The sequence below is a fragment of the Amblyraja radiata genome, chromosome X (genome assembly GCF_010909765.2).
Source record: "Amblyraja radiata isolate CabotCenter1 chromosome X, sAmbRad1.1.pri, whole genome shotgun sequence".
In the NCBI taxonomy this organism is placed as follows: Eukaryota; Metazoa; Chordata; class Chondrichthyes; order Rajiformes; family Rajidae; genus Amblyraja; species Amblyraja radiata.
In genome coordinates, this window is record NC_045999.1 from 11,137,621 (window position 1) to 11,156,719 (window position 19,099).

The 19,099-nt window shown below is 42.0% G+C and overlaps 1 protein-coding gene across 1 annotated transcript in view; it reads right to left on the reverse strand.

The window, feature by feature from the left end:
* The window catches only part of fbn1 (fibrillin 1), a 326,717-nt gene that overhangs the window by 136,274 nt on the left and 171,344 nt on the right, over positions 1-19,099 (reverse strand). The window contains exons 20-24 of the mRNA XM_033014876.1: positions 18,094-18,213; positions 10,546-10,683; positions 5,505-5,555; positions 4,827-4,952; positions 2,031-2,252 (exon numbers count right to left, since the gene is read on the reverse strand). Of these exons, the coding sequence (XP_032870767.1) occupies positions 2,031-2,252; positions 4,827-4,952; positions 5,505-5,555; positions 10,546-10,683; positions 18,094-18,213 (657 nt within the window). The remainder of the gene's footprint in view (positions 1-2,030; positions 2,253-4,826; positions 4,953-5,504; positions 5,556-10,545; positions 10,684-18,093; positions 18,214-19,099) is intronic.

Sequence of the window (19,099 nt, forward strand, 5' to 3'; positions counted from 1 at the left end):
CAGGCTGCAGCTTCTCATATCTCTTGACCACCAAAACAAGTATTAATACCTCAGATACTTTCCCTTCCTAACATGAGCATAGAAACATAGAAAATAGGTGCAGGAGTAGGCCATTTAGCCCTTCGAGCCTGCACCGACATTCAATATGATCATGGCTGATCATCCAACTCAGTATCCTGTACCTGCCTTCTCTCCATACCCCCTGATACCTTTAGCCACAAGGGCCACATCTAACTCCCTCTTAAATATAGCCAATGAACTGGCCTCAACTACCATCTGTGGCAGAGAATTCCAGAGATTCACCACTCTCTGTATGAGCAGCAGTGTCTCTCCCAAGCACGTGCTTTCTTTCACCCCAGCACCACACTGCACCCCTAGAAAACTACTAAGACCAGAAAACACCAAACAGAGTCCACCAAGGTTGCAAGGAGATTATCCACAAAATCCTCTACCCTCATACCTTTCCTCCACAACTCCATTCTTGAATCAGAGCAAATTAGCTTTTGGACCACTTTTTAAAATCCTGTCTCAGAAGAGAAGGACCATGTGGAAATTTACGATCACGAAAAGAGGGCAATGCCCTGAAATTTGTAACTGAGCCAATGTAAATTTGATGAATAGGACAACAGCATAAAAGCCAAAGGTACACAAAAAAGCTGGAGAAACTCAGCGTGTGCAGCAGCATCAATGGAGCGAAGGAAATAGGCAACGTTTCGGGCCAAAACCCTTCTTCAGACTGATGGGAGGTGGGGGGAGGCGGGGAGAAGAAAGAAAAAGGAGGAGCCCAAGGGCTGAGGTAGAGCTAGGAAGGGGAGGAAACAACAAGGGCTAACAGAATTGTGAGAATTCAATGTTTATGCCACCAGGATGCAAACTCCCCAAGTGGAATATGAGGTGCTGTTCCTCCAATTTCCGGTGTTGCTCACTCTGGCCGTGGAGGAGGCCCAGGACAGAGAGGTCGGATACGGAATGGGAGGGGGAGTTGTAGTGCTGAGCCACCGGGAGGTCAGGTTGGTTAATGCGGACCGAGCGGAGGTGTTCGGCAAAACGATCGCCAAGCCTACGCTTGGTCTCACCAATGTAGATCAGCTGACATCTAGAGCAGCGGAGCATACTCTTTGGGATGTACTGACATTTCTAGATAAATGTTCAAGTCCTAAGTGAATCAACCCACGAGCAAACTCCCTGCTCCCAAAGAAAGTTTTAAAGTTACAATGCTCCATTTGGATTGAATTAATTGAATTGAATTGAATACCTATATTGTCATTCAGACCTTACGGTCTGAACGAAATTTCGTGCCTGCAGTCATACATACAATCATACAATAATAAACAACAATAAACACAAATTAACACCATTTATCCTCCAAGCACCTCCTCACTGTGGTGGAGGCAAAAATCTTACTGACTGCTACTGTCATCTGTCCTTCACAGAGGTTGCAATTCATGTGGAAGATAATTCCACCTTTTAATTCTACATCAACCAAAATTCAGAGTTAACAACAATTGGATTATGGATACAGTTATAAATGTTGATACATAAGTTACACCAGTATCTTCGGCATAATGTTTTTTTCTCTTTCCGTCCTACTCTCAGTGAGATGATAAACTAACCAACATTCAACATTGTCAAATAGTTCTTAAACTATGGTGAAGATTGGGAGACTGATCGTATTCCGATTCAGTATTAAAGCAATCCTATTTAAGCAAAGCAAATGAAGAAAGTTAACTAATTTATTTCACTCCCACTTATCCAGATTGCCAATAATAATCTAATTGAAATCAATTACATCTATAAAGACCATGGATCAGAGTGCATGTTTGAAAATGAATCATTCTTGGGAAGTAAGCATTGCTGACATTAATTTCCCACCACAGCCCATAAACACTAATTTGTTATTTATTTATTTCGTACATTGAATAAGATCCTACACAAAATCCACGTGACAGATCAATGTAAAATCTGTGGTTTGATACAGTAAAATATTGCAAATTTTATATTGTTTTATAAATGTTTAGTGCAATAGTTACCTTTAAAAAAAGGCTTCCCATTGGTTTCTCTGCTGAAAAATCCAGGTCCTCGTGGACAAAGAGTTTTGTAGAGACCTGTTCCTTTCTCAGGACATTTTTCACAATCTGGCCCCCAAGCAGCACCAACAGAGCAGCAGCAAGCATCCATGCGAAATCTTCCACGTATAGACGCTGTACATTCATCCTCATCGTATTTCAAATAGCAGTGCTCCAAACGAATATCTGGCCAAAGCATAACACCAAAGTTGTCACTTTTGGTACCGAAGTAGGTAGCAGTATAGTAAATTACCTCATAAATTGTAAAAATATTTGTGCCTGTAGTTAAATTAAAAAACAGCTGATGAAGCAGCTGAATATTATAGTTCCAAACTGAAGGTTTCTAATTTCACTTTCGGCCATAAAATGAATTCTGTAAATTTGATTTTAGCTCCTGTATGGGAATACAGGCGAGTGAGTAAACAGCCCACCCAGGAACAATGAAGAACAGGCAAATAGTGGGACAACCTTAACATTAAAACCTGTGGTTTTCAGGATGCAGAAATAGCTCCCTGGAACAAGATGTTAGCAGGGGAACTGTAGGAAGGGATTTAGTCTGGGACAAGGAAAACCAAAAAGTTTATTGTGAGACTTAAGTGTCTCATTTGGTTCTCTCAATCTGCTGTAAATTAAAATGTAAATAAATTATCTTATTTTGACGTTGATAGATTTACTATTTGAGTGTGTTACAATGCTCTGCTCCTCGCCTCTCAAATTGAAATAGCAATCCGATAAGAGTTTGAATCATTTATTTAAGAAATGCCCTTTTGTTCACTGCTGGTTGGCTGTCCCAGAGTTACGTAAAAAAATGTCTCCTCGCCTTGCCCATAGATACTGCATGGTTGGAGATGAAATTTATCTTTTTAACTTAATTCCTATTTTTATTTATACACTTGTGCCAGACTGCAAAGGGAACAATCACATTGTATAGATGACTATTTCTGGACCTAATTACCATATACCATGTTTATATTCCAGTAAAACATTGTGCTGCCGCTGAATAGAATAGCAGCTCCCAGTGCAGCAATGAGCAGTAATCATAGAATAACATTGATAAAGAACACAATTTTAATGCAATTTAAATGTGAGGAAAAGTAAATTTGTGCATTATCTATTAAGGTCCACAATTGAAGCAGTAAACTAATATTCGCGAACCAACATTGATTACAATACTTTTAAGAAGGAACTGCAATATTACAATATTGGTACCTGACACAGGAGTAAGCTCCACCACCTGCTGACCCGCTCTTGAGCTGGTCCCCTCACTGTCCGGTCTACATTAAAAGACACGGACCGGACAGTGAATGGCATGCAGTGTCACCCAGCGCAGCATGTGAGGCCATGTCCTGCTCCTGGCACAGACGGAATGTAAAGATTTGAGCGAGGCCAAGTGGACAAGAGAAGAGAAGCGGCAGCCAGCAAGAGAGGAGGAAGCTCCATAGTGAGCAAACATGTCCTGTCGTTGGTGGCGGCCCGAAGAAAGCACTGTTCCCAGTGGCTACAACGTGAGGCACAACAACAGCTGTGTCAATCGCATCGTGCGATGGGTGAAGAAGGGCTTGCTGGTGCACCTTGCGAGTGAGGGTGGCGTCGGAAGCCAAGGTTGGGGTGGGGGTGAGAGTCAGGATCCGTTATAAAGGGATCCGTCAAAATGAGGGTTTACTGTAGTATATCTTCACATTTTCCTCAAGATAGGAACCCTACAGTTACAGTAGTGGCAAGATCCTTAATAGAATTGCTGTACAGATCTTGGGAGTCTACATTCGTAGCTCACTATAGGTGCTAGCACAAGTACATAAAGTGGCAAAAAATACATATGGTATGCCCGCCTTCATTGCTAAGGGTATTGAAATAAAAGTCAGGCCGTCATGAGGCAGCTCTATGTGACTTTGATTAGGTCGTATTTGGAGTATTGCGTTCACTTCGGTTCACCCCATTACAGGAAGGATATGGAGGCTTTGGAGTGGGTGCAGAGGTGGTTTACAAGAATACTGCCTAGATTAGAGGGTTTCAGTTACATGGAGAAGTTGGATAGAATTAGATTGTTTTATCTGGAACATTGGAGGTTGAGGGGAGACTTGATGAAAGTATATAAAATTATGGGAGGCATAGATAAGGTAGACAGTCAGAATCTTTTTACCAGGGTGGAAATGTCCATCACTAGAAAGCAAAGCCATAATGTGAGAGGGGGTAAATTTAATGGAGATGCTTGGTGCAAGTTTTTTTTGCACCGAGAGTGAGTTTGAATTTAGTTTATAGTCACGTGTACTGAGGTACAGTGAAAAGCTTTTGTTGCTTGGTGGTGAAGTGGGGGCCAAGTGGTAGGGGCTTCAAATGCATTGCCAGGGGTGATGGTGGAGGCATATATCAGAGTGGCATTTAAAAGGTTTTTAAGATAGGCACATGAAAGTGTAAAGAACAGAGAGATATGGATCCCGTACAGGTAGATTACATCAGTTTTAGGCATCATGTTTAACACAAACGTTGTAGGCCGAAGGGCCCGTTCCTATACTGTACTATTTGTTATGTTCTCTATAGGTACTTAGATACGAGTTTAACAGGGATAGGACCAACTTACAGTTGGGAGAGGACTGCACAGCTGGGGCCATGCTCTATTTTGGAGATTGAGCCAGGAAATGAGTTGGTAGAAACAATGTTTCCCAATAGAGTCCAAGGGAAAGGCCTAATTGGCAGCCAATGGTCTGTCACAATATGGCTGAGGTATCTCTGAGTTTGGTGAAAGTTTCAATCTATACTTACCAACACATGTCCTTCCATTGCTGTCCAAGGACATTCCATTAGGACATGTACACTGAAATGATCCAGCTGTATTCACGCAAGCAGCATTTGTGCATACTTCAGGGAATACTTTACATTCATTAACATCTAAAAATAATTATAAAATACATATGGTGAAAAAATGGCATTATTGGAAAAGTTACAAGCAGACACAGAACACTTACCTAATTTTGCTTTGTAAACTAAAAAGAATAAGTACTATTATGACTTACCATAATTGGACAAGGGAAAATTAAAAAATTACATTTGTAAAGGTGAACTCAAAAGTTCCAAACTCATGAGCAATGTCTACTTATGATGCCAATTACAATGGAATGCATTTCTCTTCAACCAATGGGATTATCATTAATGTGACTGTTCTTTGGAGTGTAAAAGGCATGGCAATTTGCCATTTACTAATCACGAACAGACATGGATTCTGGATGAAAGTAATATCACAAAAGTTAAATTATCAACATTTTAGTATTAATGAGTACTATCATCCATTTTTAAAGTGTCATCTCAGGCATATGTATTTTTTGTGCTTTATACAAATTCCCTGAACATTGTACAGTCATCTGATGTTAAAAAAAAAGCATTGATTTATATTCTATCATTTGGATTTGTGGGCAGAGATACAAATAGCGCAGTATTACAAACCTTCACAGATTGTTCCATTTGTTCTTGTATATCCTTTGGGGCAGGCATTATCTACAAATAAAGCAAAACTATTATCAGTTTATAAAAACTAAAGTTAGAATAATGATTCTGTGGCTATATTAAATTATACAGTATTGTCCTTTGAGTCAGAAGGAATTTCAACAATTCAACAATGTCAACTGATTTTTATAATATGCAGTTTACAATTTATGTTGCAATTTAAAAAACAAATATTTTCAAGCATTTCCACAGGTTGAGGAGAATGGGTAATGTTTATGCATGTTCTCTTTTAACACATATCGTCCCTTGATCACCAGCTACCATACAATTTGGGCAGAATGAGGTCTTGGACCAATGGCAGGAAGGTCTAAGTGATCTAGATAGGCTATGTTATACATATTTTACACACATATACACACGTTAAATCAAATTCACACATGGACCTAACATACATGAACAGCCCATATCTCATTTCTTCTTGGCTCCCACCTTTCCTGGTCTCTTTTTCCCTCTTCTTTCCTCTTTTCACTCACCCTCTTCCATTTCAGACCCTTCCGCCTTTCAAACAAGTCAAAAGGTATTCTTTCATTTGTTAAATAGTAATAATCCCTTTCAGAGTAATAATCTGTTCTCTTAAACAAGTACACTGATTCAGTAGTTAATGCCTTACAAATCACGATATTCTATACAGGTGCACAACCTTTTATCCGAAATTCCAAATAACGAAAAGCTCCGAATAGCAGACATTTTTTCGGACCTTGAAGACGTTCACCGAGGGCGGCCCGCAGAGGTGACAGCGGAACCTCCGGTCAGTCCTCGAAGAAAGGGGAACTAAATCCCCGTTCATAAAAGAGAAGGTGAGGGTATATTGCGTGGGAGGGTTAATAATTGACAATCTGCTGCTGCCTCCCCGCTGAGTTAAAAAGTTCCCACGGTAGACTCACGATACACAGTGTATCGTGAGTCTTGCGTGGGAACTTTTTAACTCAGCGGGCAGGCAGCAGCAGATTGTCGCTCCCTTCAGTTTCACCCCACCTACACCCCTCTGCTTCCTGGCCATGTGTGTGACCCCTTCCCTCCCCTCTCCAGCTCCCCGCCCATTGCACCGGCGCGGGGGCTTTGCACTGTCTTCACGTCGGCGATGTCAGCAGGTCAGTGCCAGTCACCGGAGACGTCAGGACCAACGGGACACTGACCCCCAGGCCCACTGCAAGCACGGAGATCCCAGAGACCCACAGCCAGCAGCAGCCCAGCCCCGTTCCAACTCCAGAGGAACACGCTCCCCGTAGGGACAGCAGCTGATGGTGTGCAAGGTACGTCTTGTTCTTGGGGTTGCGGATGAGGGGGCGCAGCTCGGGCTGTGACGTCTCCGGCCACCCCCCTGTACAGGAGCTGAGACTGGGAACTGTACCGCCCTTGCAGGTGAGCAGGAGAGTGGGGTTGTTTGCAGTTGCAGAGGGAGGGGGCAAGGGCGGTACAGTTCCCAGTCTCAGCTCCTGTCCAGGGGGGTGGCCGGAGACGTCAGGACCAACGGGACACCGACTGCAAGCACGGAGATCCCAGAGACTCACAGCCAGCAGCAACTCTAGCCCAGCCCCGTTCCAACTCCAGAGGAACCCGGGTTGCGGATGAGGGGGCGCAGCTCGGGCTGTGGGCGAACTGCCACTTGTCGCTGTAGCGGCCCATCGGGGAGCGGGTTCCTGTTGGTCCTGACGTCTCCGGCCACCCCCCTGGACAGGAGCTGAGACTGGGAACTGTACCGCCCTTGCCCCCTCCCTCTGCAACTGCAAACAACCCCACTCTTCTGCTCACCTGCAAGGGCGGTACAGTTCCCAGTCTCAGCTCCTGTACAGGGGGGTGGCCGGAGACGTCAGGACCACCAGAAGCCGCTCCCCAATGGGCCGCTACGGCGACAAGTGGCAGTTCGCCCACAGCCCGAGCTGCGCCCCCTCATCGAGACACCGACCCCCAGGCCCACTGCAAGCACGGAGATCCCAGATCAGCAACTCCAGCCCAGCCCCGCTCCAACTCCAGAGGAACACGTAGGGGCAGAAGCTGATGGTGTGCAAGGTACGTCTTGTTCTTGGGGTGGCGCAGCTCGGGCTGTGGGCGAACTGCCTCTTGTCGCCGTAGCGGCCCATCGGGGAGCGGATTCCTCTGGAGTTGGAGGGGGAGGGGGGTATTGTGCTGTTTGATCGCCCCCTGCTATCCCAGGGACAGGGAGACACAGCGGCTTTTGAGAATGGTGGGCAATCACTTCCAAAGTTCTGCCCACACAGTCAGTACACCTCTCCTACACTTGTCTCCCGCACTAAGATCATCTCACGGAGAATGATCCCAGCCTAACCCTCCCTATTCTCTCCTATTCTGCAAGAAAAAACTACATTGAAGACTCAAACCCGCGATCGAGTAACTGCCGGGATCGAGGCGCAAACTCGCGACCTTGCGGATATGAGCCGAGCACTCTACCACTGAGCCAGCCGTTAAAATCTACGCTAAAAATCTTCCATTCCGAAAGCTGAAAAATTCCGAGTCACGAAAAGTGTCTGGTCCCAAGGCTTTCAGATAAAAGGTTGTGCACCTGTAATCGTATATTCTTGCTATTTTAATAATAGACAATAGACAATAGGTGCAGGAGTAGGCCATTCGGCCCTTCGAGCCAGCACCGCCATTCAATGTGATCATGGCTGATCATCCCAAAACAGTACCCCGTTCCTGCCTTCTACCCATATCACCTGACCCTGACCTTACTCTGTTGTCCCTTCTCGAGCTTTCCTTCCCATTAATTCGAGAATCTTTTGTAATTTTTCCTGTACCCACTTCCCCTTCAACTCCATCTTTATACTCCCAATTTGTCAATCCCTCCCCAATATTCGCCCAAGCTGTCACTGTCTGGTATTATAGCTTGCTTAAAACCATTAAACTAAATTTCATCATGCACACCTGCACAAACAATTAAGAAAGTTGAATTGCCACCAAACTAAAAAAAGATGCTCATTTGTTAAAAGACGCAAAATGCTGGAGTAACTCAGCGGGACTGGCAGCATCTCTGGAGGGAAGGAATAAGTGATGTTTCGGTTTGAGACCTTTCTTCAGACTGACACTGGGAGAGGGAAACTAGAGATATAGATGGGTACAAAGAGAATGTACGGCGTGAAAACGATATATTAAACCACTTATCAAGGAAATGGTTCATTGTTGGCTATGGGGAAGATGACGACTCAGTAAAATTAATCAGGACAGTGCAACTAGTCGGAGAACTAGGGTGGGGGAGGGAAGGAGAAAGGGGGGAAAGCATGCGTTTTCACACCTTACATTCTCTTTGTACCCCTTCATGTCTAATTTCCCTCTCTCCTGACTCTCAGTCTGATGAAGGGTCTCGACCCGAAACGTCACCCATTCCATCTCTCTAGATGCTGCCTGTGTCTATTTTCAGTGTAAACCAACATCTGCAGGGCTTCCGACACATTTTGCCTGCTCATTTGTTAAAGTTTACTCAAAACTATCGCTAATTTATTAAAGTTTACTAAAAACTAATCTCCAAGGGACAGGATGCAGATCCATGCAAGAAGTGTGGAATAACAGGCAATTTAAACAGAATCCAAACTTCGATTAGATTTTCCTGGAATAGAAAATCACTGAACAGTTTATACTTTAAACTGTTAACACTCTAACTGAAAGGTTCACATAATGCCAAGGAATGTTATTAATGGCTATATACTTCTGCAACAAAAAAAATAATTTTACCAGTTTTATGAAACAACGTGAAAATCAAGTCTAAAATAATATGAAAAGAAGCTCTTGAAAGCATAACCATTCTCCTAGTTTCAACCATGTATTAAGGTTTCACTAAATTACAAGCTTTTGCATGTGAGGCAGCTCAACCATCTGAGCCATTTATTGACAAAATGCTGGAGTAACAGGGACCCCAACAGTCCTTTCAGGTTAGGAAGAGGTTCACTCGCACCTCCTCCAACCTCATCTATTGTATTTGTTGTTCAAGATGTGGACACTTATACATCGGCAACACCGTAGACAGGACGATTATTTTGCTGAACACCTTCGCTCAGTCTGCCTGGACCTACTTGATCTCCCATTTGCCAAACACTTTAATTCCCCTTCCCATTCCCACACTGACAAAGGGTCTGAAGGGTCTCAACCCAAAACATCACCCATTCCCTCTCTCCAGCGCTGCTGCCAGTCCCGCTGAGTTACTCCAGCATTTTGTGTCTACCTCCCACACTGGCCTTTCTGTCCTGGGCCTCCTCCATTGTCAGAGTAAACACAAATTGGAGGAACAGCATCTTATATTTTGTAACTTGCTTTGTAATTTTGTCAGTGCCGTAGGTGGCTGCTATTTGTACACATTGGGTATGCAGCAAAGAATTTCACTGTGCCTAGTCATGTGTGACAATAAAGTATTCCATTATATTTCGCTTCGGCAGCTTACAACCCAGTGGTATAAATATTGTTTTCCCTAACTTCAAGTAACCCTGCATTCCCACTCCCTCCATCCCTCCCCCACCCGAATCGCACCAGCTTCTTGTTCTCATCCAGCAAACAGCTAACAATGGTCTGTTTCCTTTATCATCGTTGCTTTTTTGCATGTCATTAATTCATTTGTTCTGTCTCTCGACATTGCCGTCTATATCTCTTGTTTCCCTTTCCCCTTATTCCCAGGCTGAAGAAGGGTCTCGATCTAATACGTCACCCATTCCTTCCCTCCAGCATTTTGTGTCTATCTTCGGTTTAAACCAGTATCTGCAGTTCCTTCCTACATATCTGACCCATTTGTTTTCTATTGAACTTCAGTGACCTAATTATTTCCCATCCATCATTTGTGCACAATAATTTCTCAGAAATCTTTTCATGATTCACTTACTACAATTGTATGGGGTGGCAGGTATTTAACAACATGTAGCAGTGTGTACTCCCAAACACTTCAAGATTCTAGTAACCACACAAGCATCACAATGAAATATAAACAAATTACTTCAACACAGTGTAAAGCATTCTAACATAATTACAAAAACATGAGTACCTTTTTTGCAGGGTTCACAAGGACTCCCCCAGGCAGCACCCAATGTAGAGCAGCACTGTGACTTTAGTGTGGCACCATTAATGTTTATTTCACACTTTCCTCCGATGTGTTGCAACCAGCAGGTCCCCTTAACTGTCTCTGTAGGAAAAGTAGATTTCTAAATGAAAACAATGTATTGGCTGCATTATTTTTGATAAATGGAAAACATTACTGGACGGCACAGTGGCGCAATGGTAGAGTTGCTGCCTTAAAACGTCAGAGACCCAGGTTCAATCTATGGGTGCTGTTTGTACAGAGTTTGTACGTGGTCCCCGTGACCAGTGGGGTTTTCTCCAATATCTTCGGTTTCATCCTACACTCCAAAGACGTACAGGTTTGTCGGTTAATTGGCTTGGTATAAGTGTAAATTGTCCCCAGTGTGTGTAAGATAGTGTTAATGTGCGGGGATCTCTGGTCAGTGCGGACTCGGTGGGCCGAAGGGCCTATTTCCGCGCTGTATCTCTAAACTGAACAAAAAATATATAGATGTGCAGATATTCTAAATTTTTAAATACTGCATCAACAAAGAGAACTACAATCATTAATGAAATGACTCTGAATCCATTTTGGAAGCGATATTTTATTTAGTTTAATTTAGAGATGCAGCTTGGAACAGGTCTTTCGGTCCACCAGGTCCACAATGACCACTGATCATGCATTTACTCTTTTTCATCCACACCTTGCACACTAGGAGCAAGTTACTGAGGCCAATTAACCTACAAATCTTTTAGGTGTAGGATGAAACCAGACCACCCGGAAGAAACCCACACAGTCACAGGGAAAATGTGCAAACTCCAGACTGACAGCATCTGTGGTCAGGATCAAACCCGGGTCTCTTACACCATGAGGCAGCAGCTCTACCAGCTGCGTCACTGTGCTGCCCTTATTAAATTATATTCCAAACACTGGCTATTAAAACTTAATTGAACACGGCACTCTTTCATTAATTCGGAAAATATTACAAATAAACAGCAAAGTGCACTTGTGTAGTGTTAGTTTTCCAACACCAGAGGGACCTATACTATCTGACAACAATATCGCATGACCATCTACTTATGGAACACTGCCCTAAATTTTATGGGTAAATTCAACATCTGTTCTTGACAATTTAAAAAATATACTCCAGTACTGGAGTCCCTTATGAATTTACAACCATTCAAATCTGTTTGAACAACATATATCAGCATGTTCATAAGTGATAGGAGCAGATATAGGCCATTCAGCCCATCAAGTCTAGTCCACCATTTAATCATGGGTGATCAATCTTTTCCTCTCAACCCCATTCTCCTGCTTTCTCCCTGTAACCTTTGACGCCCTAATCAACAGCCTATCAATCTCTGCTTTAAAAATATCCAAAGACCTAAAGACAATGAATTCCACAGATTCACCACCCTCTGACTAAAGAAATTCTTCCTCATCGCCTTCCTAAAGGAACATCCTTCAATTCTGAGGTTATGATCTCTGGTCCTAGACACTCCCACTAGTGGAAAAATGCTCTCCACATCCACTCTATCCAGGCTTTTCACTATTTGGTAAGTTTCAAAGAGGTCCCCCCCCTCAACCTCCTAAACTCCAGCGAGTAGAGGCCCAGTGCCCACAACTTATGTTAACCCACTAATTTCTGGGATCATTCTCGTAAACCTCCTCTGGACCCTCTCCAGTGTCAGCACATCATTCGTCAGATATGGCCCCAAAATTGTTCACAGTACTCCAAACACGGTCTGACCAGCGCCTTATATATAGCCTTAGCATTACATCCCTGTTTTGTATTCTAGACCTCTCGAAATAAATGTTAGCATTGCGTTTGCCTTTCTTACTACTGATTCGACTTGCAAATTAACGTTTTGGGAATCCTACACCAGCACTCCCAAGTGTCTTTACACCTCAGACATTTGAATGAATTCCTGGGCGTGCACATCACTGAAGATCTCTCCTGGTCCGAGAACACTGATGCAATTATTAAGAAAGCACATCAGTGCCTCTATTTCCTGAGAAGATTACGGAGAGTCGGTATGTCAAGGAGGACTCTCTCTAACTTCTACAGATGCACAGTAGAGAGCATGCTGACCGGTGGCATCGTGGCTTGGTTCGGCAACTTGAGCGCCCAGCTCAAGTTGCCGAAGCGGAAAAGATTGCAAAAAGTAGTAAACACTGCCCAATCCATCATCGGCTCTGACCTCCCTACCATCGAGGGGATCTACCACAGTCGCTGCCTCAAAAAGCCTGGCAGTATCATCAAGGACCCACACCATCCTGGCCACACACTCATCTCCCCGCTACCTTCCGGTAGAAGGTACAGGAGCCTGAAGACTACAACGTCCAGGTTCAGGAATATCTACTTCCCCACAGCCATCAGGCTATTGAACTCAACTGAAACAAAACTCTGAACATTAATAGCCCATTATCTGTTTATTTGCACTTTATCTGTTTTATTTATTCATGTGTGTATATATTTATATAATGGTATATGGACACACTGATCTGTTCTGTATTCATGCCTACTATATTCTGTTGTGCTGAAGCAAAGCAAGAATGTCATTGTCCTATTTCGAACACATAACAATAAACTCTCTTGAATCTTGAATTAAGAGCAATAAATGCAAGTAACAATGTTTCATTTAATTTACATTTAAAAGAGCTGTACATATTATAAATATATTTTTGATTGTTATCTTTTTAATAAAATCTAAGGGAGCTCAGTTGTGCAGTTAGGAGAGGTGCTGATCACTGCTCCAGCAAGTAGGGTTCAATCCTGATCTCCAGTGCTGTCTGTGTGGATTTTCTTAAGAGTGCTCCAATTTTTTCCAACATCCCCCAAAATGTGCAGGTTAGTAGTTTAATTGACCACTGTATGTTCCCCATTGTCTGGAGAGGAATGGTAGTTTTGGGGAGGAGGGAAAATGGGTTAAGTTGGATTATTCTAAATGTGGTGATTTGATGATTGGCATTGACGATGTGCTGCCTGTCTCAACTCCAATTCTCTCTATGTATTAATTTCTTTAACACAATAATAGTTTTTGTTTAGCCCACGGTGCCACGGTGCACTGGTAGTGGAGAGGGTGAATATTTTAGATGGTAGAAGAGTGTCACACAGGTTCCTTTGATCTACTATTTCTGGCTTTTTGAGCATTTTTTGAGCTGCATTTACCCAAGTAAGTTATAAATAAGTATGTACTTTAACTTACAACCTGTAAATAGTTATGAGAAGAGTCACATGACACAGTATGGCCAAACTCTAGTCGACCTCTGCAATCACAAGGTCTTGTTAAATCTCTGGTAAATGTTAATGATTCTTATGCCTTTAATTTCAAGGAGTAGTTCGACTTCAGGAAATGAGGTGATGTACATGCCCCAGTCATCATTAATGGTGCTGAAACAGAGATGTTTGCGAGCTTCTAAGGGTATATATCAACAAAAATCTGTCATGGACTATGACAGATACTTTGAAGCTTTGATCAAGAAAGCATGCCGACTACACCACAGCCTCTAATTTCTCAGAAGACTATTGGCATGTATTGGCATGTCTCCAATGCCTCTTACTAACTACTGCAGGTGCATTGTAGAGAGCATCCTATGTGCCCAAGATAGCAAGAAATTACATAGTTCTGGATGTAGCGCAATCCATTACACAAACCAGCTCCATCCCCCCCCCCCCCCAACAAACCTCAACTCTCTCCGGCAGAAACCACATACACCAGAGTTAGGAAGAGCTTCCAAAGGGATATCAGACTACCAAACGGTCCTCTCATATATTAAGGGTGTAGTCCCGGTCTCCCAACCTACTTCATTGCAGCCCTTGGACTTTTTTTGATCTGCTCTCCTCTGCTTCCATAATGAATATATTCTGCACTCCTGTCGTTTTCTTCTTCTAATATTTGTGTATGATTTTATTGTACTCATGAAGAGTATGATTTGACTGGCTAGCAATGTTTTTCACTGTATCTCAGTACACGTGACAATATTAAACTAAGACTAATAAACTTTCTCTTGTTAGAGATAGTTTTCTATGGCACTTGTGATGAACATTTCATTTCCTGAGAAGTTATAAATGGAATGTACAAATGGAACAAAAGTTTTCCAGCTTCCAACAACAGAAGATAACCAAAAAGACAATACGGGAAGAAAAGATGAGGTACGAAGGTAAGCTAGCCAAGAATATAAAACAGGATAGTAAAAGCTTCTTTAAGTATGTGAAGAGGAAAAAAATAGTTAAGACCAAAGTTGGACCCTTGAAGACCGAAAAAGGTGAATTTATTATGGGGAACAAGGAAATGGCAGATGAGTTGAACAGGTACTTTGGATCTGTCTTCACTAAGGAGGACACAAACAATCTTCCTGATATAGTAGTGGCCAGAGGATCTGGGGTGACGGAGGAACTGAAGGAAATCCACATTAGGCAGGAAATGGTGTTGGATAGACTGATGGGACTGAAGGCTGATAAATCCCCAGGGCCTGATGGTCTGCATCCCAGGGTACTTAAGGAAGTGGCTCTAGAAATTGTGGATGCATTGGTGATAATTTTCCAATGTTCTATAGACTCAGGATCAGTTCCTGTGGATTGGAGGGTAGTTAATGTTATCCCACTTTTTAAGAAAGGCAGGAGAGGGAAAACAGGGAATTATAGACCAGTTAGCCTGACATCGGTGGTGGGGAAGATACTGGAATCAATTATAAAAGATGAGATAGCCGAACAATTGGATAGCAGTAACAGGATTGGTCCGAGTCAGCATGGATTTACAAAGGGGATATCATGCTTGACTAATCTTCTGGAATGTTTTGAAGATGTAACTAGGAAAATGAACAAGGGAGAGCCAGTGGATGTAGTGTACCTGGACTTTCAGAAAGCATTTGATAAGGTCCCACATAGGAGATTAGTGGGCAAAATTAGGGCACATGGTATTGGGGGTAGAGTGCTGACATGGATAGAGAAGTGGTTGGCAGACAGGAAACAAATAGTAGGGATTAACGGGTCCCTTTCAGAATGGCAGGCAGTGACTAGTGGGGTACCGCAAGGCTCTGTGCTGGGACCGTAGCTATTTACAATATACATCAATGATTTGGATGGATTCAAAGTAACAGAAGCAAATTTGCAGGTGGCAGTGTGAACTGTGAGGAGGATGCTATGAGAATGCAGGGTGACTTGAACAGGTTGGGGAGTGGTCAGATGCATGGCAGATGAAGTTTAATGCGGATAAATGTGAGGTTATCCACTTTGGTAGCAAAAACAGGAAGGCAGATTACTATCTAAATGGCGTCAAGTTGGGAAAAGGGGAAGTACAACGGGATCTGGGGGTCCTTGTACATCAGTCTATGAAAGTAAGCATGCAGGTACAGCAGGCAGTGAAGAAAGCGAATGGCATGTTGGCCTTTATAACAAGAGGAATCGAATATAGGAGCAAAGAGGTCCTTCTACAGTTGTACAGAGCCCTAGTGAGACCACACCCGAATATTGTGTGCAGTTTTGGTCCCCTAATTTGAGGAAGGACATTCTTGCTATTGAGGGAGTGCAGCGTAGGTTTACAAGGTTAATTCCCGGGATGGCGGGACTGTCATATGCAGAGAGAATGGAGCGGCTGGGCTTGTACACTCTGGAATTTAGAAGGATGAGAGGCTATCTCATTGAAACATATAAGATTGTTATGTGTTTGGACACGCTAGAGGTTGGGGGAGTCCAGAACCAAGGGCCACAGTTTTAGAATAAGGAGTAAGCCATTTAGAACGGAGACGAGGAAACACTTTTTCTCACAGAGTGGTGAGTGTGGAATTCTCTGCCTCAGAGGGCGGTGGAGGCAGGTTCTCTGGATGCTTTCAAGAGAGAGCTAGATAGGGCTCTTAAAAATAGCGGAGTCAGGGGATATGGGGAGAAGGCAGGAACGGTGTACTGATTGGGGATGATCAGCCATGATCACATTGAATGGCGGTGCTGGCCTAATGGTGTCCATTTTGGGTTAAATACAAGTCTAACCACACAGGCATTTTGTTACTTAGGAAAATTAAAAAAAACGTAGATTTCAGTGCATATTCCAATCTTGAGATACTTCATACTCCTGAGATCAATAGACAATAGGCAATAGACAATAGGTGCAGGAGTAGGCCATTCGGCCCTTCGAGCCAGCACGAAGGGCCGAATGGCCTACTCCTGCACCTATTGTCTATTGCCTATTGTCTATTGATCTCAGGAGTATGAAGTATCTGAAGATTGGAATATGCACTGAAATCTACGTTTTTTAAAATTTTCCTAAGTAACAAAATGCCTGTGTGGTTAGACTTGTATTTAACCCAAAATGGACACCATTAGGGTTAGGGTTCTTCAGCCATTAACTTTGATTTTATTAGAGTTTTATACCACATTGAACCAAAAATTGCTGTAATATGAATGGTGGTCACTCTCACATCACCAATGGGATTCACCGCCTTAATCCATATACAGATAAATGTGGTAATATGAAATAAAGTCAAGTGGTTAAGGGAGAACCAGGGAGAACCAAATGTAAGCATGGATGAACAAGTGAAGTTTGATTAGATGGCCAATGACACCTTTCATCATTGACGGTTGATGGTGAAATGATGCAAGGATAACTGTTTAGATCTGATTTGATTCGTTGTGCTTTTTGGCAAGACACACCATGGCAATTTTAAAATTTATTGAGTACATGTCAGTCTTGCAGCTGTACTATAAACAGCTTAAATATGGGCACAGCCAGTTCCAAATATGCCGTCAACAATATTCAGAACTAGTTGTGCCTATATTAAGCCCCATGGTATGTACAGTATCCAGTTCAGAGTTTCATTTCTTGATGCTGCAGGTAGTGCATACTCTAGAATGAAGGGGACCTTAACAGAAGTCGGGAGACCAAGCACCATATTAATTGGTAGGTCACGGTCGATAAAGTTAGCAGTTTCAAATTACATTTACATCAGCATAAACATCTCGTATGACCCATTCAGGGCCCAGCACATAGATGCAATCATGAAGAAAGCTCACCTGTGCCTTTACTTTATTAGAAGTTTAAAGAGATTTGGTATGTCTATGAATACTCTAACAAACATTTACAGACGTACTCTAGAAAGGATCTTAACCACATCGGTGATTACTCCTATCAATGCAGACACAGCCAGACACTTAATAAGATTTATTAACAAATTAAATTAAGCAATGCAAAATAAAAATTTGGACTGTGACAAGATGCTTCAATGTTGGTTATTTTGATCTTTCATAGCAGATTAATAGTAATCAATAGTAATTTTAGAAAATGACATTTACACTTTTAAATCTTGTAGTACAGGTTCATTGGTATGGCAACTGATAGCAACACCCAAGGCCACAAATGAGCAGCTGAAATCAAAACATGATCATATGGATTAATTTTATTTTCCAAATATAATTTTAGATTGATTTTGCAGAATAAAAACATCCAGAGTGTTTCTATGACCAAGGAGCAGACCAAAGTAACATATTCAAAAGATGTCTTTCATTTTCCAAGACAATAAACATTTTAATGTACATACCTATACATCGAGTTCTTGATGCATCTAGAGTACTTCCTTGGAAACATTGACATGAATAACTTCCAGGCACATTCTTACAATCTCCATTGATGCAGGGATTGGTCTCACATTCATTAACATCTGATGAGGAAAAAAAAGGTAAATTATAATGTACAAAATTCATTCAATACATTTTTTGATCATCTGAATGAAATCATGCTTTCAAATATAATCTTACCAAATTTGTTGAATTCAAAGTATTTTTTATATTATCCATGCATTAATCCATTTTTTAAAAGACCACCCAGGATAGCAATATACATGGAACCAAAGGCTCTTGTGTAATTTAAACATTTGAACTCTATTGTGGAGCAGCAAAAATGTAACCAGGTATTAATTTCATTTTCTAATAAAATAATTAAAACATTCTCTATTGATAGTTACCTTTGACATGAAAAAGTCAAATTTCTAAACCCCTTTGCCCATTTTAGGTTTGCTTGTGTAATATTAATCCTACACTTAGATATTCACAGATCTGTTTAAAATTATTTTGTTTATGATTTTGTTACTGATTACAATTAATCTAAATTATAGTGGATTTGGGAATGTCCAATGATTTTTATATCCATAAACTTACAGAAGATATTTAAATAAGTTCTATATCACAGATTATTGCCATATATTAAAGTATTTGGAGTAAGTTGCTAACTGGTTGAAAAGTAGACGAGTTAGGATAAAAGGCAAAAGTATTGATAGATCTTTCATGCATTGTACTGGGACATTCATTCTCATCACACAAATTAAGAACTTCAAACAATGAGTCTCTTTACTCAAGCTCTCTACTTAATTTAATTTAGTTTAGTTTAGAGATACAGCGTGGAAACAGACCCTTTAGCCCACTGAGTCCGCACAGACCAACAATGATCCGTACACTAGTTCTATGTTATGCCTGTTTTGTATCCTACAAACTAGGGGCAAATTACTGAGGCCAATTATCCTACAAATATGCATGTCTTTGGAACGTGGG